Source organism: Brachionichthys hirsutus, chromosome 1 (assembly GCF_040956055.1).
Source record: "Brachionichthys hirsutus isolate HB-005 chromosome 1, CSIRO-AGI_Bhir_v1, whole genome shotgun sequence".
Taxonomy (NCBI): domain Eukaryota; kingdom Metazoa; phylum Chordata; class Actinopteri; order Lophiiformes; family Brachionichthyidae; genus Brachionichthys; species Brachionichthys hirsutus.
The window spans coordinates 9,393,066-9,419,414 of NC_090897.1; the positions used below are offsets into that span (position 1 = coordinate 9,393,066).

General features: G+C 38.7%; 1 protein-coding gene across 1 annotated transcript in view; it reads left to right on the forward strand.

Annotated features, from left to right (window-relative positions):
- Positions 1 to 26,349, forward strand: part of LOC137916021 (multiple epidermal growth factor-like domains protein 11) — a 62,425-nt gene that overhangs the window by 1,799 nt on the left and 34,277 nt on the right. Inside the window, exons 2-5 of the mRNA XM_068759432.1 lie at positions 3,460 to 3,522; positions 4,586 to 4,687; positions 6,993 to 7,093; positions 13,813 to 13,905. Of these exons, the coding sequence (XP_068615533.1) occupies positions 7,033 to 7,093; positions 13,813 to 13,905 (154 nt within the window). The 5' untranslated portion in view covers positions 3,460 to 3,522; positions 4,586 to 4,687; positions 6,993 to 7,032. The remainder of the gene's footprint in view (positions 1 to 3,459; positions 3,523 to 4,585; positions 4,688 to 6,992; positions 7,094 to 13,812; positions 13,906 to 26,349) is intronic.

Consider the following 26,349-nt stretch of genomic DNA (forward strand, 5'->3'; position numbering starts at 1 on the left):
TGTGTCCAACACAGCGATTCAGATGGTTCCGATTGAAAGGCATCAGTATTTGTTTGGACAGTCCAGCTTTCTTCGGGGTCCTCAATAAGAGCAGTCATGGCTCTGCTTTCTTAACCAGCCATCAACCCCACGATTGAAGTCAGGACTCAAGTCAGTCCATCTTACACTGTGTATATTTAACTTAATTATAAAGACTGGCCTCATTCCCATCCACAAAATATTCTCTTCTTTCTGTCATTCATGATTAACTCATTCCAAAACTGCCTGTCTCTCTGTCTCTGATGGAGTTTCATTTTAATCCACATCCCTTTTGTGCTAATGTAAAAAAAAAAAGTACAGTTTTATGACATCTGAATATCAGAAGAATAATGCAAGTATTATGATGCATACAGCTCCTTTTTTTAATGCAGTTTTATACTGGCATGATAATATAATATATTCAAATAAAAGGCTTCACAGATGACAGCTACCACATTAATTTATTGTATAGTTATTATTGAGCAGTTTATATGTCAGTAAACTCCTCATCGCTGTCCATGCGCCGCTTCACCTTCATGATACCTGTCTGCAGCCTGTCACACCTGTAAGAAAAACAAAAAGCACCTTGACTTGTCCTCACAGTGTCATTCATGTTACACATAATGAGAACATTTCTCCGGTTGTCCACATACATAATATTTTTACGGGACAATATTAGACGTGGAATCTGACTAGCCATCTCTGTCACTCAGGACTTTATTCATCATCACCATGATTTACCAGCGCTGTGAGCGTGTGTGCTGCTGAAATCCGTCCGCTGTGGTGTCTTATGTCACTGTCGTGCACACAGCTGCTGCCAACAACGCTCTCAGGGCGCATTCATTGTGCAAACAATTTGAAGATATAGTGCCTCAGTGGAAATATTTGTCTTTTGAGGCGGTTTGGTATTCTGTCTGATGAAAAAAGAAAAATAATCTCTGCATGTTTATATTACTATTGTTGTATCAAACAATAATAATAAAATCTATGAAGCTCGGTTATGAATGGGAAGAAGAATTCTTTCTTCAGTGAAGACTGATTCCTTTACTGTTGTAGCTAACATGTATGACACATAAAGCAGTGTGTGATATCTGTGGAAACAGGCTTTATTGTGTCAGACAAACAACCCCACATTGAGTTCTTACTTGCAGAGCCATGTTTCCTGATTGGCATTCTCAGCAGTGCATTCATGTTTTATTTGCATAAATTACCGGTACAGGACATTTCTACTGTCAAATCCTCTCTTTTCTTCTGCCGTGTTCAACCAACCTCCCTGTGTGCTGCAAAAAATAGCAGTGGGTCACCCCAAGCAGACAATTCCATTGCCTCCTGGATCAGTCGTTCGTGTTCACATGTCAGGAACACCTTTGTGGCATTGTTGCCCCTGTTGATTTTTGTATCACAGACTGTGACATTTCCTGCCTGATGTTTCAGAGTTGCTACTTGTATCAGTTTTGTCAAACAGTTTTGCAAATTCTCCTACTTTTGTGCTAACCCGTTTGGTTGAGAAAATGATTGACAAACAAGAAGTAGACATTCTCTCAAGTGCAATTCCTTGCTTTCATGCAGTTTTAGATTGAAGGAGGTCATGATTTTACAAGTATTTTGTTTGTTTGTCTCTGACTTAGATGATCGCTCAAAACGTTATGAATAGATATACCGGTATATTCAATGTTATGTTCTGATTCTTTGTTGTTGTGGCATTTGTCAGGCACAAATACCAGATTTTTGCTTCCATTTTCATGGACATTGTCTACAATCATTGGACAAAAATGGCATGATGACATCACTCTAGACCAGAGGTGTCAAACTAATTTTCTCCGAGGGCCACATCAGCATTATGGTTGCCCTCAAAGGGCCAGTTGTAAATGTAACATCGTGTAAATGTAACTAAATGTAATGTAATGTAAATAAAATGTAACTACTCCTTAACATGCTGCTAAATAACTGTATTTACTACTACATACTTAATTAAATTATAAATATTACATATGCAATTGCATAGTTCTAAAAATATATCGATACCTTACTGCTGTAAAAATATCCGCCGAGGTTATGTAATCGCCGGCGTCTGTCTGTAATTTGTTCTTCAATATCTCCATTGATTATTGACCGGTATTTAGGGAATTTAACACAGTCATGTAGGGTGGGGGCCTCTATCTCACCACTGAATATCATCTGGGTCGGATCCAGAATGGAGTCAGCAACAAATATTTAATTTTAACATTAAAACCCCATTTACAGATTAAAAATCAGTTACAAATACACATCAACTCTGATTCACTTTTACTTTTCAGCATTTTACAAAAACAAATGTCTGCACAAAGCTCTTGCGGGCCACAAAAAATGACGTGGCTGGCCACATTGGCCCCCGGGCCTTGAGTTTGACACATATGCTCTAGACTGTCTAGAGTCTGTAGTGCACTGTAAAATCAGATCAGGATTTAAATATTATTTTTAATCACTTCTGTGAGATAGCAAACAAAAATAATGATGCAGACATGAACTAAGATCAGATTGTGTCCTAAACTGTTCCAATTAAGTTTGATTTTAAATTTGATATACCTAAAAGCCATTGAGGTAGATCCTGAATAAAAGCATTATTATTGAAATATTGAAACTCATTTTCAATAATATTGAAACGGATTGAGGAGCAAGTTTCCTTAGTCAAGGAGTCACACTGTGAGGGGAAACTGAGGTGCCTTGGCGGTTTCCCTTGATATCATAAACTCATATTTGATAGGATTATAGGTTGTGACACAAACCACAAGGAATGTCTGCAAAGACATTACATTTAATTAAATTTACCACAGCATCTCCCACAGCTGGTGATGTTTGATTTGCAGCTGAGAGAGATTCAGCGTCATATACCTTCAGCTTCATTTGACACATGGACTCAAGAAGCGTTCCTCTCACCAATACTGCATAAAAACACTCGAATCATTTTCCTCAGAAGAATCAATCATGCTTGTTATACCAAATATCAAAATCATATATATTATCATATCATTAATATCAAAATGCAAGTGTCTAAGTTACATTTTATTGTTGTAGACAGGAGTCGGGTGAGTTGTGAGACATGACATATAGTTAGTTTAGTCCAATCTAGGGGGTGAGATGAAGAATAATGAGAAAAAAAACTTTTTCTCATGAAATTTATGAATTTGATTTCTTTGGGTTTTTTCACATTCAAAGTTTCCACCATGTCTTTTTTCTGCCTGTTTTTCTTTGGTTTTATTCTCAATGTTTTTTCTATTTGCACATTTTAATTTAGTGGCACAATATTTCTTGTGCCATTGGTTCATGCATGAACCAGCTCATCCTTTCAAAGGTGAAATCTTGTTCTCAAGTATGTCTTTGCTTCTCCAAGGATAGAGGGAAGAGGACAATGAGGGCTGATGGGGTTTCCCCCGAAGCCCTGCTGTGGCTCCACCTGTTCAGCTTCATCTCTCTGGTGTCACCCCTCAACCCAGATGACCCTAATGTGTGTAGCCACTGGGAGAGGTCAGTTCCCTCATTCTGTTTCTTCTCCTCCTATAGTCAAAGTGAAATAACACCACTCTCAGTGTGGCAGTGAACTAATGGACTCCCTGCCACAAATCAACACTGAGCATTTGCCAATAATCAAAAGCAAAAGGGAAGAGGTTTACTCCTGGGGACACGATGGGGACATAAATTTAGAACGATGTTAATATGAGTACTTGAGTGGTCTCAGCACTCAGTAAAAGCACAATGTCATTTCTGACGAGTGTAGCACAGAGTGCAGGTGCTCTGATCAATACTCTCTCATTATATTCCATCGGAATTGTAGAAATGGATAATACTTCTCATGACTCTTACAGTTTTCAGTGTTTGCTATGGAATAAAATAAAATGGCAGAAAAATGTATAGACATCCAAAGATCTGTCGGGGTCCTTGAAAAAGAAACAATGTAAGAAAAATAAAATGAAAATAAAATGTAGAGATGATTTTTTTTTTTGCAGGATATGCTCTGGGCTAACTCACTTGATGATGTAAAGAGAACATAGTTCAGCTCAGTGAGATAAGATGAGATAAGATACAGTCAGATGAGATGAGATGAAATTAATTGAAATCAGGTGAGGTAAGATAAATTGAAATGAGATGGGACAATCAAATAAAAGCCAATATGATGAGATGGAGGGGAAATATATTACAATGGATAATGAGAAATATGAGTGAGTCATCTTTGGAATAGATGAAATAGGAATGGATGAGATAAGAGCAGACAGTTGAGATATATAAAAGATATGAGATCGGATTATGTCGGTGAAATGACATACTGTATATGGGATGAGAGATGAGATAGGATACATAAAATAGCAGGAAATAAGATGAGATGGGTGAGATTAGATAAATGCTAAATGTCACAGTTTAAATTATATTTGTGTAGATGAGATATGTGCAAAAATGTGATTAATGAGATTAAATTAAATCAGATTGCAACAAAGCCTCAACAATAATTGATTCATTTTTTTATGTGATGTCAGGTGTTCATTCAGTTTCTAGTCAGCTTGTTCCTCTCTGCTTGTATCTTTTGCAACTCCAGCTATGCAGTGACGGTGCAGGAGTCTTACGCTCATCCATTCGATCAGGTCTATTACACCCGCTGCACCGACATCCTCAACTGGTTCAAATGCACCAGACACAGGTATGGACTTTGGCACCAACACGTCATTTGAAATAATCTGTTGAATGTTTCTTTCAAAAAATTCAAAATTCAATTCCAAAAAATTTGAATTAAAAAAATACTCATTTCTTCCAAAGGAATTTAAATATATTTTATTTACCGCAAAGAAGTAGCAGAAAATGGAGAATATTTTTTACAGACAACAACATTCAACATTATCATTCAGCATATAACGGATTAGTGTGTATTTAAGTACCGTAATCCTCCAGCTACCAATTATAAACAAACGTATGTGCTCATAACTGAACAGTCTGAGGATAAATGGCTATGAAAAGGTCAGAGGTCATCACCAACATGAGCATGCCTGTGTTTTAATTTGCAAAACCATGCAGTTTAGATATTTAATGGTCTCGTAAATATTAAATATTATATCATGTTAACTGAGGATTCCTCTGGTATATGCTCTGGTATAATTTGGTATCAGGACCCAATGCTTTTAGCAGCACTGAATACTTTAATGTATATCTATGGAATTTTTGTGACTATTTTAACTACTGTTAAAATGTGTGTAATGAACAGACATGGAACTGTAGTTTGTGTGTTTTCTTCTCTTTATGTCAAGCTTTATGTTCCGATCACACACAACTTTATATGGTTTGAGCTTGAGCGTGAACTGAAACTAAATGTTTGACCGACTGATGTTCTTTTTTTATACAGTATGTGAAACCTTGTACATCTTGTTCCAGACACAGTGTTGTTGCTGAAACCAAGAGGCAACCACTCACTGGTGTCTACAGCTCAATTCTGACACTTCAGCGTCACCTTATCTGTTTTTGGAGGTTTTTTTGATGAGCAACTGGCGGCGCATTGACTTTAATGACCACATTAAGCTTTATAGCCACCAGCTAAGCTTCTCCAGCTAAGAGCTGAGTCATTGATCTAAAGCTGAAATGTCAGACAACATCAGCGTCCTTGAATGAGTGGGAGAGACTCCCTTAAATGTTTAAGAGTAGCTCGTCTTTATGAAGTGTGGTGAAGTGAGCATGTTATCCCTCGGTCAAGCCTGAACGCTGGAGCTCGACTCACTTCTTTTAAATCAGCTCTCAAGCATTACTTTAACTTCAGTGGCTACGTACCATTTCTGCAGCATAATTCTAATAGTATTGCTCACAAATCTTTGGGCACACGACAATTAGGAACTGAAGTGGAAGGTTTTACTAAATAGGAACTCTATATATTTGTATTCTTTTAATTTTCACAGTTAAAAGTTGAATTTAGTTTTATTTCTTAGGATTTGCTTCGGATGAGTTGTTCCAAGGCAAAAGTCTAACATTTAAATTAAATTAAAATTAGAAATCAAAAAATAAAATGTATTCACATCTTTCCCGTGTACTGGAGAGGTAACTTTTAAGAATTGTGGAGATTTACGTACACTATCAGTCACATATTTGGACATTAATGGTTTTTCTTTGCAAACAAAAACAAAAATCTCTACTCCAAAAACTCCAAATATATTTTATATTTTAAATTCCTCAGTGTAACCACCCTTTTCTTTGATGACAGCTTTGCAAACCCTTTGTTTTCTCTCTGTGAGCTTCATGAGGTTGTCACCTGAAATGGTTTTCATTTCACTGGTGTGCCTTGTGAAAGTTAAAGTGTGGGTTTTCTTGCCTTCTTAATGGGGTTGGGAGGGACCATCAGTTGTGTTGTGTAGGAGTCACCTTGGTTACACAGTTGACAGCCCTATTTGACAACTGTTAAAATCCATACTATGGTAAGGACCGATCAGCTAAGTAAAGAGAAACCATGATTACTTTAACAACAGAAGGTCGGTTAGTCCGGAAAATTGCAAAAACTTTGAATCTGCAATCACAAAAACCCGTCAAGCGCTACGGCGAAACTGCCGCACATGAGGAGTGTCCCAGGAACAGAAGACCAAGGGTCAGCTCTGCTGCTGAGGATAAGTTTAGCCGAGTCACCAGCCTCAGAAATGGATCTCAACATGCATGGTTCCCACTGCGAAGCATGCAGGAGGTGTGATGGAGTGGGGGTGCTTTGCTGGTGACGGCCGCATGGCGGCCATTGGCAGAATGCCAAGACTGTATAAATCAGTAATCAAATTAAAGGGTGACTATTTTGAAGAATTTAAAATATGAAACGTGTTTTGAGTTATTGCACGTTTTGTTTACTACATAAATCCACACGTGTTCATTCATAGTTTTGATGCTTTCAGTGAGATTCTACAATGTAAATAGTCATAATTCCAACCAACATAACCAATAATAATTCGACGATTTTTATATTGTTGTCACTGTTGTGTGTGAAGGATCAGCTACAAGACGGCGTACAGAAGAGGTGTGAGGACGATGTACAGGCGACGCTCCCAGTGCTGCCCAGGATTTTATGAAAGTGGAAACCTGTGTGTTCGTAAGTGCTTCCTGTTCTCCTGCATCTTTTGAGGGTGAACAAATGCACCTAAGCAGATATCAACCAACCATATAAAATGATTCTGTGGTCTCTACAATACAATACAAAATACAAATTTACTATTAAAATACTATTTTTATTTACTTATTTATTTACTCTTTATACCATTTAAAATGGTTAATTACAGGCATAGTAATACCTCGACATACAAGTGTTCCGAGATGCAAGCAATATTTTGCTCTGCGATGCGAGTGTAAATTTGAGCTACGAGCACGCTTCCAGACGCTGACACAAAATGGCCGAGCGCTGCGAGCTGTGAAGATGATTTACGAGTCCACCATACCGCCCTGGCTACTTAATACTGCATTGTTGTTGTTTTTTAAACAGCAAATAAACGTCTGTGTAACAGTGGCCAGATATAGTTATTGTAATGCAATAATAAATTCCTCAGAGGTTAAACTTGCATATGATATATAGACCACATCAATAAATTCTTATATATATGTAACCACATATTTCACAGTTGTGAAGACTATGTTCTGTTACAATGTTGTTTTTTCCCCATTTAGGCAGCATATCCCCCCGAATATTGCTGAAATATTCCCACCACAGGTCCATTTATCATTTTTGCAACAAACAAAATCATTTTCCTGTCACCAGCATTGTTATTTTCAAACTCTTTTCCACTTGATACACACGTAGAATCATGCGTTGTTAAAATGGCAGTGGAGCCGTGATTAAAGCTCGTCGTTATCTTTTCACTCAAGTCAGACTCAGACACTTATCTAAATATGTTGTCAAAGTCAGATCAATCCAGTTCTGTTACAAAGTGTAACTATTTCTGCTCTGAAGTCAATGAAAACCAGAAGAACACAAAAAACTGCAAACATTGAGTTAGAAATCTATTGAAACTGAAAATAAATATATGGCAAAGATATGTGTGAAAGATAATTGTCTCCTCAATCATTCATCAGCCAAATGATATCTTTTGAGTAATTTTCATCTTTACTTCAATATCAACAGATGTGTTTGAAAAACTAGATATGAGACACCAACATTTCTTTTTAGAGATTTATATTTGAAGTAATTTTTTCCTACTGAATAAAATATTTTTGCTGCAACAGGAAATCAGACAGGCCGAGGCGACAGCTGAGACAACAGATGTTCACTCAAATCCGATGTGACACATACATACAATTCTTTACTTAAGTGCAACGCCCAGCTTTCAGCTTCTGTTCCTAATTGTTGATCAAGCATCCGCAGCACAAACTCCCTGCTACTATTTAGCTCATTGTGCCGGACAAAGTCTCAACAGCATCAACTCACATCATCATTTGTCAGGACCTTCTGGTCGCTAACAGAGGTTAGCAGTGACAGGCGAACATGTCTCATGATCGCATGATTAAAACACTGTTTCAACTCTTTTTTACCTCCACCTCCCTGTTGAATGATGTACAATCAGACACGTGGCAGTAACAGATTAGAATTTAATCAATAATAAAAACACTTTGATGAATCATTTGGTTATTTATAGATGTGTCTGAATATTTCTGAGGAAATCAATCTTATTGCACAACGAAGTGCTTAGAAAGGGCTCGCTCCAGATTAAAAGGCTGTACTGTCAGACTGTCAGCTGCTCTGCATGCCTTCTGTCCACCTGCAGATAGAATCCCCAACTAATACTTTTGAGGCAAATGCATGTGTGAAAGGAGAGTTTCTCCCCGCCTACTCTTTATGTCATGCTGCTGTAGCCTCCCTGATCCAGTAAAAGAAATCAATTATCCACCCTAAATGGTAAATTCTATAAGGCAGGGTTGCTTTATCTTGTTGGAGAGGAGTGAATGGGTTTGCCTGGGGGGGTCGGGAGGCTAACGAGGAGCGTATTGTGTGTCTTTATTCAGCATCTGCTTGTAAACAACTTTATTAGATTCCCTGGAGGAGCTAGACAAATACTCTGTGACTCCATTGTGTGTGATGCCTCCACATGCGCGCACACACACACACACACACACATGTAGCCTTTTGCTCCTGAGTAGCTCAATCGCTGGAAGCTAATTCTTCAATGTTGACTGCGAGGAGTCGCTTGCCTGGTCGGCTAACGTTAACGGCCTACGACAGCTCTTTTGTTGTGCGATATGCTCAGCCTGATTTAAATGAAAGGCTTCCCTTTCATTTAAATCAGGCTGAATCGGGGGGGGAGGGGGGGGGGTCATGACTGCTCCAGTAATCTATTAGAAGAGTTTCTTTCTTTCTGGATTTCCTGGCTGTCTTGTGAGTTTTTCCAGTTGTCCGTACATCTTAAATAAACATGTTATTAAATGCAGGATGGAGTGTTTGATTATAAAAAAATAAATATCTTAATATCTTAGACTTAAAAACATGTTTTTTCTCAAGTTGACTGCCTTTAAAGCATTGGAAAACATAGCCTATTTTATTTCTTCATTCCTGCAACGTCCCATTTTAATTTGCTCATGACCTTTTCTCTTCCTGGACCCTGGAAGCAACCCGCTTCACCCGTTACTCACTCCCCTCTTTGTCGCCCACACCACCCATCACTCCGCTGCAAATCTCTGCAGATCAGGTTAACAAATGACTGTTGAGATGGCCTTTTCCATCACATCCTAATCGTAAAACACTCTAGTGCAATAATTAAAAATAATAAAGTTTTCCTCTTCTTTTATAAAACATTAATATTTTACATTGTGTAACAGAGAGGTCTTTCAAAATATCTGAATTTAGATTCGAGTTATACAGAGTTACAGAGATACCGAGCTGATCATAAAGTTGCTCTAAATAATAACATAACATTTAAACAATGGTCCTAAAGGACCTGGAGGCCAGAAGAGAAATAAGGTACGTGTGAGTCCAGATTTTCATATCATCTTAAAAATAACATAACTTATTTCTGCTGAAAATCAACACCAAAAGTGCTTATTGAACTTTTGAAGTGTTTAAACCTCTACAGCCAAATTTGTGGCTCATTCATGTGGTGAACAAAAGACAGAAATTCTGAAATGTTTTTATCACCAAGGCCATTTTCATGTTCTCCTCCAGATGTCCTGAGCAAACCTGCTCAACACTTTAACAATCAGACGCAGAAGATATTCTCGTCTCTCGTGTTGCTCATTCCGTCGCTGTCCTTGCAGTAGTTGATCAAGAGATTCAAGGGCACCGAAGTCTGCTTCAGCGTGCTGAGACAGTAGCTGGAATTAAGTAGTGATTATTTAATTTGATATCTATTAATCTTTTCGCACCCGTTGCTGATGTAATCCTTCTTGGACCTGCAGCTGCTCCGATCCCAAGGATGAAAGGATTTGGCACTTGTTTAATGATTTATCAATTTTCATGATTACAAGAGCACATGTCACTGGGTGCCCTCCTGAAGTCTGTCAGACATAGTCTCTTTCTCTCTTTTCAATGCTGGATATGCTGAATAGCACAAAGATGTGTATTTATAGAACTATTAATTGATGACTTTTACCTCACCCAAGTGAAAATTTAAAAAAGTACAGTATACTTCTGTTACACAAGACCTTTTAGCAGCACTGAAATCTCTCTCTCTCTTTCTCTCTCTCTCTCTCTCTCTCCCTCTCTCTCTGTGTGCGTGTGTGTGTGTGTGTCTCACAAATATGGTTGAATGAATTGAAAAGGAATAAACTTGTCACTGCTTTGTAAAATGGCTGTGGTCAAGGGGGTACAGCAGTTTTCCAGATATTGGAAGGTGTTTGGGTTGATCTGAAGGCTTCATCCTAAATCACTGTGGGAGTGATTGTGTAAATGGTTTAAAGTCACTTCTGATAAGAATGGTGGCTTGTGTTTTAAATCATTTTCATCAGGTCAGTAAGATGTTCAGTATGTATACAGTCATACAGGCTACATGAATCTCTAGATAACGTTAACATACTGTACATATACAGTAAATTAGTGACAGGACCATGACCTATAATACAGTAAGCAATTTTATTCTACCCATGTACTGGCATTGCTTTGGTGGTATCATTCACTTATTGCAAAGTCGGGGGGGGGGGGGTCCGAACCAACGTACCCCCAGGCTACATGCCCATTTATCCTTAAGCAAGACACAAAAGGGCTGCGAGGGCTTCCCACTGCTCCTCCAGGATGAATAAGAGGCAGAGCAACCAAATTTCCTTGTGGAAACTTTCCAACGGGATCGATGAAGATAGGAGAAGAAGCTGTAAAATGCATTTACTGAATATTTGCTGTAAAATGATTCACTGTGTAGATATTAGGGCTAAATTAGATACGATTGAACAGTGGGATGACCCCTTTGTGGCTCACGTAAAATAAAACCTGGCTGCACTGAGGACCGTCTACACCCCTGCTCCCGCAACCGCTTTTCAAACTCAGCAGTTCAGGTTTTGCATAGTTTGCTGCTTTCAAATAACACCTCATAGCCTTAAAACACAGCCAGGTTAGGAGAAATATTAATGTGTGGATGAGCACATATTGCATGTGTGCAGAAAATAAAGAGGACTTATTTTTCATTAATGTGATGTTCATTTGCTCCTGTTTACATATTTATGCAGTGAAGCTGTTTGATTCTGAGGAGTCAGCTACACAAACAGAGCAGCAGCATCTCTGTGATGGAGGAGCTGAAGTCTCGAAGCTGTCAGCTCATTGTTTCCCAGCACAATGTCTACCTGGAGTATGGTGCAGTATTTATACTGCAGTACACAAGTTGAGTTTGAGAAGGTGTTATATAAAGTTCAGCCTTTCCCTTAAATAAGTGGCACAAATAATGAAGGTGATTTACTTTTAATTTTTTATGCTATTAATTGAGCAGAGCTCATTTTTTAAGTGCGATGTGTTGAATTATCTTTTTTTGTTTGTTTGTTTTTTTGTATTTTAGGTTTTAATGTTTTAGTTGAAATAGTTGTCACTTGAACATTTTTGTAGATAAAACAAGAGATAAAATTCTTAAATTTCTGTATCTACCCCATTCTTCAGATCTTCCATAGGCCCTTTACTAAGTTTCCCACTCGTCTGTCAACTAATAATGTGTTATTCTGCTAACAGACAGCCATTCTACCTTCCTTGAGTTTAAATGTATGACTAATTTAATTTAAGATATTCTTTTCCTAATCTATTCAAACTCTGATTTCTTAATGAAACATAGTTTTTCTGGATGACAAATAAATGACCATAAATGTATTTTATTGTATAAATTTCATGGATCATTGATGTTGTCTCAGATCCTTCAGTATGACGATCAGAAGGTGTCTGACCACTGCTGGTGCGAGTCTATGTAGGTGCCCCTTGGTATGTTTTTCGCTGACCATAAATGAAAAATTTTACTAAATGCTGTGGCAAAAACGCAAATCCTGTATGGATCCACTCCATCCTCTGATGGAGTACTTTATACTCAGGGTTACACATAAATTACTATGCCAAATATTGTGAGACAGACCATAAAGTATTAAAGACCTGAGTATTAAGAGGTTTATGATGCAATAACATCATAACTGGAAGTGGAAAAGTCATGTTTATTTTATTAGAAGTCATTTTGATTTGCCACTGAGTTTTAAAGTTTTACGAGTTACTCTTTGAAGTCAGTGTGAGTGAAGTTTAGGTTTTAATTATGACAGAGAGTAGACTGCAGTCTTTTCTCCATCTTTACTTCTTATTCTGTCTTTGTTTTTCTCTTTGTATCATTTACTTTCCCTCTTACCTCCTCTTCCTTTTCCTCCACCTCTGACCTGCCGAGCTAATCGCTGAACAAGACAACGACTTGTCGAAAATACTGCTTCCTTTTTCATTCTGTGATCGAGTCATTTGTTTCAAGCCCTCAGATAATGTGACAACTCTTACCTGTTAGGCCGTGTCGTGATGAAATATATGGCAGATGGAAAAGGGAAAAACAAACAACATCAAGGTCATCTTGTCAATTTGCTCCATGAAGAAGATAATATGCCTCACACATTATTAGACTTGCACACCATATATTATATCATGTTCTGTTAATTATCTGAGGTCACTGAAGTCATAACTATTAGCAGCCATTCACTGTTTCTACCCTTCCTACATTAATGTGTGCCTCATCAATATATTCAGATGAAACTCTAAGGAGAAAAGTGAAAAATAACTTTTACTGTAACAGAAATCTTTGTTGTTGGAGCCTCTTATTTCTGTACCTTATGCGCAGCATCAGATGTTTTTCTACCCAAACTTCTGCCTCTAAGTGTGATACAGAACCCTACTCTGGGTAGGAGAGGAGTTCAATATCTTGGGGTTTTATTCACAAGTGAGGGGGAACACTCCTTCCTCACAAAATTGTATTGAAATGGGTAGAGAACCTTTTGTGATACTCTGCGACCAAATTAACAAGAAGACAAACAAACTGATGGAATATCACTTTCTATGTATATAGTGCTCAACAAATGAAAGTGCATCCCATCAATGTGGACACCAGGATACATGCAGGACTGAATCTGTGTATTTTACAATTTGTAAATAAGCAATATAAGTTTGGGTGATGATAAATGCTATCATTAAGGAACCTGAAATTTGAGAAAGACAGGTGAGTTAAAACAGTCATCTGGAGCTCCAGAACTCACACAGGCTATTTTTCCTCTGAACCCACTGAGTTCCAGAACCACCTGTCTGAGTTACAGAATTAAAACATATGGCTGAAGAGTGTTCAAAGGAGAACCAATGAAGATATCAATATTAATCGTGGTGTTTGTCTTCTCCTTGTTAAGCGCTGTGTACTGAGGAGTGCGCCCACGGACGATGCGTCTCCCCGGACACCTGCCAGTGTGAGCCCGGCTGGGGAGGACTGGACTGCTCCAGTGGTGAGTAAATGTTACAGTCTTCATGTCGAAGAGGAGACCCTGGAGAAACTCGTTTAATGGTTTAGCGGCATTATGTGGTCACGTTGCAACCAGCTGAAGGTCCCTCATGTCACCCACCCTTACAATGACCGCTGGAAAATTGCCCCAAGGTTTGTTTTGTTCCTCTTCAGCAACTGTAGAGACAGCAGAAGCTCTCATTTTGATGAATGAATGTTGCACTATTTTATTTAGTGTAGTTTCCATGGACAGTTATAGATCACTTTTTGGTATGGGCGTCTTGTTGGGAGTATGTCTGGCAAACTGCATATTTAAGTTCAGTCTTCTAGGACTTTGGAGGAAACTTGTTTCCTGTAACCTGAAACATCTGCTTGGACTCAGATCATTAAGATCTTGATGGACCAGAAGTAAAATCTTTAATCGAGTTCTGTAATGCGGGACAGAATGAACCATATGTGGGGTTTCTGGTGTCTGTCCTACAGTTTGAGCCGTTCCACAGTTTGATTTCTCACATGGATGCTGTCGAAATACCATTAGAGACATATTTTACATGCTGAGGTCTGTGCTGTGGTCCACGTCAAACCAAACCCGGCTGAACAGACTGCATTTTCCACATATTCCAGATGTGTTTAGTTCCTTTTTTTTTTTACCACTTCCATCTCCTTCCTCATTTTGCCACAGTGTAGAAAGAACTTATTTTTTCAGTAAAATGTTTGCATATTTTGATTCAAAACTATATTTTCAATTAACAGAAATTTAATTAAATTTGTTAAATTTAGAAACTTGCTGATAAAAAGGCATTAGCAAGTGTATCTGTGGGTGGGGAGCATGTCATTAACATTGATGTCAGCCATGACTTTTAATATTTAGATTTCTATACAAATATAATCTTTTGAGGTTTCTATGGAAACATGGTTTTAATCTGACTGTTAATTTCAATTATTTTATTGTGCATTAATATCTTTTGTTATAGTACAATGCCTTTTCTGTACTCCTTCTATTGTTAAGGCATCTTAGAGGGTGTCATATCGTGATGATGCCATACTGATGATGTCATCGACTGATGAATTGTACAGTTTTATGTGGGGCATCAGTGTCTTCCTCAGATGAGGAACAATAAGATCAACATAGAAGCTGCTGCTTCTTTGTTTTAGTCTAATTCCCTCTCTTTGGGTTCTCTTCAAACTCGCAGAGACTCGCAGAGTCAGTATCGTGTGTGTGTGTTGGGAGGGGCTATTGACCCTAACTCAGTCACACATCCTCCTTAGCTCCACTGTGTTATTGGTAAGCTGTAGCCTCCCTGTTGTTGACCTGCTTTTATTGCTGCCCAGCCTCCAGGGGGGACTGAGAGTCTGTGGAAAGACAGGTTAAGTAAATCTGCCACCACTGACACTCCAGGGAAGAGGAGGATCAACTCAGTGAAGTATGTCAGGTTCATTCTGGAAGTTTAGCTGACTTTAATTTAGTTTCTTCGACTAGTTTGTTGATATGTGTGTGTATTCATTAGCTATTATTTATTTTACTGAAAACCTGCATCAAACCCAGGCCTCACCTTGCAAATGTGAAGGTAAATGTCTTGTTAGATAATAACACCACGGCCTACCTCCTTACATCCCTATCATCTTGTCATCAAATCATTATCTGCAGATGAATGTCGACAGACAGACATCCCTCCTGTGGGGACCACCTGAGTGGTCAGAGAAATTCACATTGCTTTATTTGTTTTGTAATATGCCTTGGCTTAGGATGAGAGCAGTGTTCCGTCATAATTCTTGAGATACCCATGGTTTAGCTCGCCTATACTGAAGTAATTTGAATGCTTCATTTGTCACAGATGCAATACTTAATCTACCAATTTTGGTGGATTAAGCTGTGGCTCTTTACATTTAAGCCTGCAACAGCATTTAGCAGTTATTGACAGAGAGAAGATAAAGTATGGACTGATCTATACTAGCTCACACCCCATCCTCACATAAATCAATCCCATAGTTGTTGCTTTTATTAAATAAGTTTACAGACAAACTATCAGTAGTCATGGGGCAAACCTGCCCCGTTGTATCATAATAAATAAAAGCAGTTGTCCCATGATCGTTTGACCCTCAGTGACTCACCGACCATGAAAACCTTCTCCTAGAATCAGGAATCACATTAGTGTCTTTTTCACAGTTAGATTTCTTTTTTGTTGCCACTTGTATTTATACATAGTGCAATGTATAAAACATAATAAACGAATCAAACAAAATATTGCAGTTTATTAATTTATTGCATTACATTTTATAAATAAAATAGACCTAACAAAAATGCTAAAGGATCAGTTGAGCTACTCCATCTGGATTAGTTGGAAACCTCTGGCATGCGGCCTGAAAGTGCCTCTTACAGTTTGGCTGTGTATTCTGGCGTTTTTATCTACTCTAACGGTGCAATATGAATTTTTTTTACAATTTTCATCAGTTAACATTGAGGCCTTCATGCCCCTTCTTGGTGTGTAAACAGATCCAACCTTGTATCCTATATACCGCTGTATGTTCTTTACATTACATTAATGTGACAGCAGTGCGGCAGTAACGTTCTGGCAACACAAGCTTTGACAACATGATATTGATTGTTGATATTTGGCTTTTTGGGACATCAAGACTTTTCTTTTCACGTCTCTTTTCAATTGTGGTGCCTTGCATGTGTTGTAGCTACATTTCGAGTATTAGTACTCGTTCATTACATCCATTCTGTAACTTCTCTGACAACACAACTGTTTACATATTCAATCAACAAATCAGATGTGCGGAAGGCTTCATCCATCTCCCTCTTAAACCTAAGCTCCTGAACTGATTACCATGTTAAAGTGGACATTGTCCGAGAGCAGGAAATGTTGAATATTGGAGTAGATCTAGATGAAGGATTTTATTTCATTTCACTTACTTTAACCCTAAGGGCATCCTTTTGATGACCCATATGTCTTATTGAGGATTGGATTAAGTTTTAATTTAATTAAAAGGTACTGTTGCATGGTGGTGGAGGTATAGTGTGGCCCTTTATTCTCTAAGCATTCATCACTACCAACTTTTCGTTACCACACGCTTTCAGCATTTATGTATTCTCAGAAATAGAGACTGAAAATTGTAAAACAAAATTGTGGCAGCAATTATGTTTCCTGTGAAATCTCTTACAGAAAATCATTTGGACGCCTTTAAATGCAACTCTCAAGAAAAAGCATTTTGAAATAGAAAGAGGGCTTCTTAGAGTTGTCAACAACAAGGGACTTAAGTGGGCCCTCTGAAAAAGTAAGGACGTTGAGGAAAACAAGAAGAAACATTGTCATTCTAGGTTTCCTCCTCTGTAACTAAACAGATTAGCTGGTGAAGCAGTGTGTGCGCTTCCAGCACAGTTGATGAACTTTGTTACTCTGCCAGGCGATGCAAGAAGTGGGGTGAAAGCAACGAGAGGAAGGCGGGGACGAGACGACGACGAAGAAGGAAATGTAGGAAAAGGACAAAAGAGAACAGCGAAAGATGAAAAAGTAGTAGATAAGTATAAATTATGAGTGCAATTATATAAGATGATGATTATGATGAGAGAGATTATCAAGAAGGACAAGATGAGAGATGCAAAGAAGCAGTTTAAGATGATAAAAATTCCTACAGAATGAAGCGGAGAAGCAATTTGCTACATAGGCGATTTATGAATAATTATGATTAACAGTGATTTATTTCTGCACCTTCAGACTTCCATGAATCCTAGAGGTGACAACGTTGTCTGAGTGACGATGTCTTGCTCAAAGAAATTATGTGAAATAATTTTAAATTTGTGAAAATTTAATTTTATGTTTATGAAAATGTGTTGAGGATGTGGTAACAGCCTTTTTATGTTCACACATAATTTCATTTTATTATATTGTAGAAGGGGTCACCCGGAAGAAAAGCTGCACATCTGACAAAGTGTTCTATGAGGAAGTAGGGTATTTTCAACTATACTGCTAATGTAAGGTTAGTAAAACGAACAATTGACTGTCAAAAAAGTGACCTTAAAAACACAGGAAGAAGGATAGAATGAAACACAGACTGGCCGAGCAGAAAATCATCATGGTGCGGTGCTGGGAAGAGAAGAGAGGTGAGACACAAAATATCCAGTGAGTTGAACATGAAATGAATGGGCTCAAAAAGACAGATGGGGTGCGAACTAAATACAGAAGAAACGAAAGACAACAGGAAGAATCAAGAAGAAAACAAAACGTGGAGACATACACTTTTAAAATAAGAATAAAAAATTGGAACTTCCAAATGTTCCTTTTGGGAGATCACAATCAACTGCAGGTAGCCTGCAGGTAGAGTCAGGCACATAGCACACACCACAACAATGTGTTTTTTGTTTTGTTTTGTTTTTTTCCGACGCCACTCTCGATTGTCTGTCCGCATTTCTCTTGGGAAAGAGTGCTGAATTTTTTACAGGTCTCCATTTGTTGTCATGGAAACGTACGATGCCCTGATAAATTGCATTGAGAGAGCCTTTTACTGATGAGGTGTTCATGGCTATAATACAATAATACTTTTTGTTGTTTGTCTCACTTATAATGGATGTACTTTGACAGTACCACATAAAAACTTCCTTACTGAGAAAGAATAGACAGATGCATGTATTTTAGTGACCAGCTTGCTGTTGTTCTTAAAAGCACACTTCTTGAGAAATCGCAAATGTGGTATAAATCAGGTAAAGTTGAGGAAACATAATAGAAGTTTTACATTTGTACTTTTTTTTAAACTTCCCATAGATATGATAATGTTACAAAGTCTTGTTGTTCTGGTGCAGCGATGACGGCGTGGGCACTCGCTCACTCACTGTGTTCAGACATGCCATTTATCAGCAATGGACTCACATAAACACACACACACACACACACACACACACACATGCACAACATTCAGCCTCTCAAACAAGCAGAACAGCAGACGGGCACACATTCATAGAGTTGCCTACAGGATGTATTTGCAGCCTAAGTCCCCACAAGAGCCAAGTTTCACACGATTTTTCTTGCTGGCATCCATGTTGGAAAAAGCCTGTCAAGGTGTGCAACAACATAATGCAGCCAGTGCTTTCCTTCAGCTGTCGTTTTCTCTCTCTCGTTTGTCTCCCATGCGCCTCTCTTCTTATCTCCCTGTGCCACTCCTCAGCCCGACTAAATCCATTCAGATCCTTTCCAGCGCTGCTCTGCCTCGGCTGCTGCTTTTGATTTCCATTCCTGAGAGTGTCTGTTCCCTGACACTCGGCCACTCCATACAGGCCTTTTAGAGAGTAACTTTACTCTTTATAACAGGTATTCAAAGTTAACATATTTGTAATTACCTCTGCTGTGTCAAGTGGCTTTACTGTCATTTCAACCACAGTGAAACAGGACTTTAGTCCCACTGAGCTTTCTTGATAGCGGAGCCAGGATTGGTCCTCCATCAGGCAACAAAGAAATTTGGTACCTTTGATGATCGGGGGGGGGTAGTTTGGCTTTCCATCTCCTCTCTGCATGCTGATGATTGATGATATGGTTTGTGTTGTGCATTACGGTCATGAATCAGCAAGGTGAACAGCAGTTGGATGAGCAGTTCTCGCTACGCAGGGCTTTCTATTTGCACGATAACTCCAAAATGTATGAATCTGGGGTTTTTTCGCTTTTTTTTTTGTGGTCCAAAGAACATTAGAGAACATTACAAAAATTCAGAGATTTTCATAAGATGACTTTGCATGATCTGGTCCGTGTGATCTTAGAAAACTGGTGATTTAGATTATTTTTAGTGCTCCCAGAAAATTCATAACTGTAAGTGTTACGGCTCGTAACCTGAGACACAACATGTTCATTAAGGACATGGAGGTGACGAGTACATCAAGTACATGATGGTAGACATAATAAGGAATCTGAGCTTCCTTGAGGGAAAAGTGCTGCTAAAACTAGCAGCACTTTTATTCTTTTCTCAGTGAGAGAGAATGGATGTTATTTCCAAGTTGACCAATGCCATTAAAATAGATCCTGGCTGTTATATTCTTTGCACGCAGGGCTCCAAAGGTCAGTGTCACGACATCCAGATGAAACAAAAACCTTCTGTTCGTGAAATATTCACAGATCTCTTTTTAGTTGAGCACAAACTGCTGGACCGACGGATGTCCTTTTTATTCAGAGCTTTCTTCTAAATGTGATTGGATTCATATATCAGGAGCGAGAGATCAATCATGACTCGATAAATTGTCCAGACTTTGAGCCTGATGAAAACGAATAAAAGCGTAAAGCTGCTGAATAAATATATAAATGCTTTGACCAAGGACTAAATATAAAAATACCTGACAAATTTTAATCTAATTTTAAGAGAAAGAAAACGATAAGATACTAAGCTGACTTTGAGTCCACAATATTTCTTAATTCACATTGAAGACCTTATATTTGTTATTGATTAATGAGCATTTGAATTATAGTTCGTCTAAGAGTCTGGTCATTTATTTTGTGAATTCTATTCATTTGAAATATTTATTGTGTCCATTTAGATGTATCCCATAATGCAATTCAAGGAACACTTTTGTACTCTATTAACTTTGAATACCTTTCATCTACAAACATTGAGTTCCCAACATCACATCCTCTCATTTCATTGTAAAATAGATCCATGTTTTCATTATTTTCTTTCCTTCTGTAGGGCCAGAAGAGGGTTTGGTAAAACCCTACACTTCATATGTCAAAATTGTGTATCATAGAGCCAACCAAGACCTCAGCCGTCGTTATCAGAAATATTCGTGGAGAGTAACATTTAAAACGTCAAGCTTTTGACTGTTTTCATGCCCTTGATCTTGAGATGAAACAGTTAAATAACTTATAATAAGCAGTAGGTTTATAAGGTTAAGGTCGTTGTAAAAAAGAAGCAGAAACAGAGCTGTGATTTTGGTCGAGTTGATGAGATGTACGTGACATGTTTCTTAAAAAGATGAGTTTTCAATCCCAGCTATTACACATGGAAAGTGACTGTGCATTCCTGAATGGGATGGGAAGGTCATCGCTCCATTGAGAGTCAAGAGGAAACAAAGTCAAAGCCGTCAGGAGACAATACACTGCAGGAAAGGAGAAACTAAGGAGAAACTGATATGCTGCAATAAGTGACAAAAACTCCTGGGAACAATGTGCAGTGTGGCTTTCCATGAAGATTACTTCTATCGCAATTAGAGGTGGGGGCTCTCTTACCCTTCTTATTTAGTGTTTTAATATGAAAGGGTGCCATGTTCAAGGTCTTCAGCAGAAGAAACACCTGTCGTGCTATTTATCCATTACAGTATTCAAGTATGAGAGTATCTATGTTGAAATACTGGCTGTAGCATGTTGATGGATATTCTACTCTAGTTAGGCCAGTTTCCCATGTGTTGGTGTGTTTGCTTGTAGCTAAATTAAACTTATCATCATTTTCAATTGCAGATATTGAGATACTGCTTTCACTGGCTATTCAGATGCAATTAATTAATACTAACTGTATTGCTTAGCCTACATCTAGTTGTGATATACGACAAACGCAACTGGCTAAGCCAAAAGAGAAATGTCTTATATGGTTACATTTTGTAATAACATATCGACAATATTTAATGTAGCTTCAGGAAGACTAACTAAAACAAAACAGGAAAGTGCATAAATGAGATTCCAGTCAGAGTCAGTGGGGCCACAGGTGGACAAGAACGGCGACTTGCAGTGCCGCAGCAATTTTCTGCCCTACGTGAGTCAGAGTTGTTTGACCTTTTAAAAAAGTCTCACCTCCTGTTTCATTATTTTCTCACCATTGTGTGACATAAAGTTGACTTTAATAGCATAACGAGTTTGACACGCTAACTCACCCATTCTCAATCCCATAATCCAGTGCAGGGCTTGGGAAGAGAGGTTAATGAGATGTCACAGAAAACCTTTTCACCCATTCGCTCAGATGAGAACCTCTCAGAGGACATGAAAAATTCAGCCAGGAAAGGATTATGTTCTAAGAACAAGGAACTGTTTTTGTGTTTAGCTTTAGACTAAAAGAAAACTAGCGATCCCCATTAGTCATATTACAAGTAATGACTGGATTACATTCTTTTTTTTTTTTTTTTTTTAAATGGTAATTTTTGTTTTTCGTGAATTGTTCAGGAATCTGCTGCTCCTATATAATAACATCATTTCTGCTTGGCAATTCGTGACATTGAACTACAGTTGCTCCTCATTAGCATTGAGTTCAGTAGCCGTTCGTGTTGAAGGAGGTGATAGCATGAGGTCGGCAATCATTAGACAGTTCATCCTCTGAGCTTTATCTGACTCTGAACCCCATTCGGGAGAAAACTGCCATTTTATGACAATGCGTGTCTTTCATTATTCCGGAGGACGAGTTCATGAAGTTATTAAGAGCAGTTTTGGAGAAACAATGCTGTTGTGGACAGGTGACAACATGTTTGTTAAGAAACTGAGGAGACGAAGGGAAGAGGAGGATGATTACATAGTAATGCCTCCAGATTAAAGGAGTGAATGCATAGGTTCTTGTTTTACATATAGAGTTATTAGCAAAACAATACAACCCCACTGTAACGTGAAAACAAATGCACAATTTAGTTGTTGTTTTCTTTTTTTTAAATAACCACTTAAAATAACTAAATGCACCATCTTTGAGGAAGCTGAAGTTTAAGCATCATTGGACATTTGTGGAGGACAATGATCCGTAGCACGTCTCAAAGTCCACCAAGGCTTGCTTTCAGAGGAAGTCCTGCATTAACAGTAACAGTTGCCTGACTTGAATTCCATAGGAAATTGCTGGTAGAATTTGAAGAAGGCAGTTTCATCGAGTAACACCAGGAAGATCCCAGTATTGGAAGCATTTGTCTGGTGTATCATGTTTGTAGACAAAGTACAGGAGATGATTGTCATTGAGGGCTGACTTATTCAGACTGCACTAGTCAGTTAAAGAAGCCTTTTGCTTTATAAAGTATTTGTGAAAAACTGAAGACACTTGTTGCGTTGAAAGTGTTACTACAAGCAGCTGATAAAAGGTACATTTCGCAATCTTATTACGCTATGGGGCTTGAATAAACCTGCTTCCAGCTGTATTGTTCGGTTGATATCACACACTTTGCTCCTTGTTCCATTCAGAGAGGCGTTAGAGCGTGTGTGTTCACCAAAGCTGCACCTCTGGATGTTTATCCTGGCACTTCATTCAGGTCTTCGCTGATAATGCACAATGTCTAAGGGGACTCTAATTGTCCTGGTTTACACGAACATAGCTTCACACACACACAACGCTGACAAGTGGACTTGCGCCGCTGCCAAGTCCAATTAACAGCTACAGTCGCATCAGCAAGCCCCTTGTGTTTGGTGAAAATTAATTTACCAACAAAGTTTTTAATCAAATTTCACAACAAGCCCCGAGGGGTGATTGGCTCTGGTCTCTGCTGCTTGGTGCTGCTTTGTCCGTCTCCCACAATATGGAGCTGTGACTCAGCCTGAAGCTGCATAGCATAGAATAGATTGTTATTTGTGACCTGTGAGCGTGAGAGAAATGATCCTTCACTGTTTTCTGCAGTTTGTTAAATCACGGCAGGCAACATGATTATATCCTCTCTGCTGAAAAGCAAAATGTTCACAGTTCAGTGTTTTTTTTTTGTGTTGAATAGTAATAATTTAAAAAGTCATATCCTCTTGCTGTTGATAGAATATCTGATATCCAAGCAACCCGTTGGAACTGAGTTTTAGATGACATTGGTTTCATGTGTCAAAAGCATATGAACAAAGTCTGAAAGGCTTCTGGGAAGCACTTTCATCGCATTTCAAAATACACACTGCTCATATCTAATCACTGTTAAAGCTGATGTGACCATTGTGTCATTTTATGAAACTGCTTTTTGACTGTCACAGAGACCTGACACCATGGGTTTTAGTGGGATTTGGCAGTTGAGGGGAACCCTAATTTCCCATATATAATATGTATTATAATTTGACATGATATGTAGGACTGTGTTTATTCATATCTCATAAAAAAAAAAAAATCTCCAGAATGTCCAATTTAAAACAAACAAACAAAAGAAAAAATAAACATCAACACAAAAAGACTAGAATTAGGAGAAATTAAATGTTAATTAATTAAAACCCTAACTCCAGGCTATCTTAAAAACAGTTCAATTACACCAATGTAAGAGATGGTTATACACATACCTCTACAGGTCGAAATGTACATCTCATACTGACGTGATTTCCAATCAATCAAAGGAAAATGATTGAAACTATCCAATAACAGCCATAATTTAGTAACAATTGAATTTCAATAAAATTTTAAATAGAAAAATGTAAATAAAATCTACGTGTGTGTGCACTGATTGTTTGTATGCCTCAGCCCCTCTTGGAATGGTCTCTTTCTTTCTTTCTGGTCTCTGGGAGGGTCATTTTGGAGGATACATATTTTAGAAACCCCAGGACTACACTATGTAGCCCTCAGCTGCCCTTGAGTAGGAACAGCGTAATCCATACCTCCGTCTTTGGCCTCATTAAAACAAGGTTTCAGACTGCAGAGGTTCTCATCAGCTATAGCTATACATTTCCCATATATCCTGTCTGCTGCCTTATTCCTCATAAGGAATGTGGCGCGATGCATCCAATAAGAGGGCATTCCTTAGCGAGCTGACATGTCCCTCTACGGATTGACACGGTATTCACCAGCCAAAAAACGACATAAGCACAAAGATTGCCATCGTGAAGTGACCATAATGAGCTCAATCCTGCAGTGGGCGTCACATGACTGCTAGCTATTAGCCTTTATTAGATGAACATATCAGAAACAAACTGCCTCTATAAACAGCACGTGTAGCTCAAAATATAAACATGTTTTACGTCCTTCGGGAGTTTGATATTTGTTTCTCCTTTCAAAATGTTTACAGCTCAATAGTTCAGCTGCTTTGTTAACAGATTGGAGAATATGGACGCCACCAGTAAACAAACACAAGGCTACTGTTTTCCTATCGAATCCAGAGAGTCCTTCCTCGTTCTCTGTACGTCATCAATCTTGTGTGTCTGAGAATCTGAAAGGAAATGGACTGGCACCGGACCTCGGAAACCTTTTCATTACGCATTTTCCTTCTAATGCCACATGAGCCCACGCCGGACAGATCTCATGACAGACAACCCATTAAGGAGTATAACGACTGGTTCCCGCCCCCCTTCCCCACCATGTACACTGATTTATTTACAAACTGACTTGTTTGTCATCCACGGCTGCCTTTCAGCTGAAGTGACCAGCAGTATAGATCCTTTTCCTCCCCACACGATTGACTTCACTTGACTTTGAAAATGGATAGGAATTATTCATCATCAGCCTTGTCCCACTTTACATTTTCTCCAAGAAGAGCAGCAAAATCGCATCCTCTCTAGTCTCTTTATTTCCTCATCCACTTCTCTCACTGTCGTTTTATACTTCAAGCCACTTGACCTTTTTCAAGGGGGCTTGCAGAGGAAGGAGGTGTGACCGCCAAGATAGAGGGAAGGTTGGTCTGCTGATTTCTAGAGGAGCTTGTGGAGCCTCTTTACGCTCTAGGATAGGTCACAGACTGACTCGGCGTAGGATGAAATTATACTTCACTGATCCCTATGGAGGGAAACAAATACAAGCAGCCCTGTCTCATAAAGATAATGTTTTATAACATGTATTTGGTACAGCAAATACATTTTGTAGAAAAGAGAAATACAATACAATTGATACTAATTAACATTTATGGCATGCTGCAAAAATATTGAAACCAAATGTCTGTGAAGCTTCTCAGTTGTCCAGGTCATATAGATCTCTGCGATGAAGAAAGTCAACTGGACAATTCAGAACTGGGTAGCACGGTGGCGCAGTGGATAGCTCTGTTGAGTCACTGCAACAAGATTGAGGGTTTTATTCTTTTCTGTGCGGAAATTGTATGTTCTCCAACTTCTCCATGTGTCTGCGTGGATTCTTTCCGGCTTCCTCCCACCTCCAAAAACATGCAGCTTAGGTGAATTTGTCGCATGTAATTATCCGAGTGAATGGTTATTTGTCTTTTGTGTGGCCCTTATTATTCATTCATTCATCTTCTGAACCGCTTTGTCCGTTAGCGGATCGCGGGTCATCCCATCCCAGCAGTCAAAGGGCGAGAGGCGGGGTACACCCTGGACAAGTCACCAGTTCATCGCAGGGCCACACAGAGACAGACAATCAGCCACACACACACTCACATCGATGGGCAATTTAGTGCAACCAAGTCAAATGCTTTAATGTTGTTGGTGGTAGGAGAACGTCAGAGAACCCGGAGAGAACCCACGCAGACACAAGGAGAACATGCAAACTCCTCACAGAAAGGCCACAAGTTGGATTCAAACCTGTGACCTTCTTGCTGTGAGGCAACAGCGCTACTCACTGTGCCACCGTGCTTATTATCATTATTGCAATAGCTGAACTGTAGTTGTCTGGT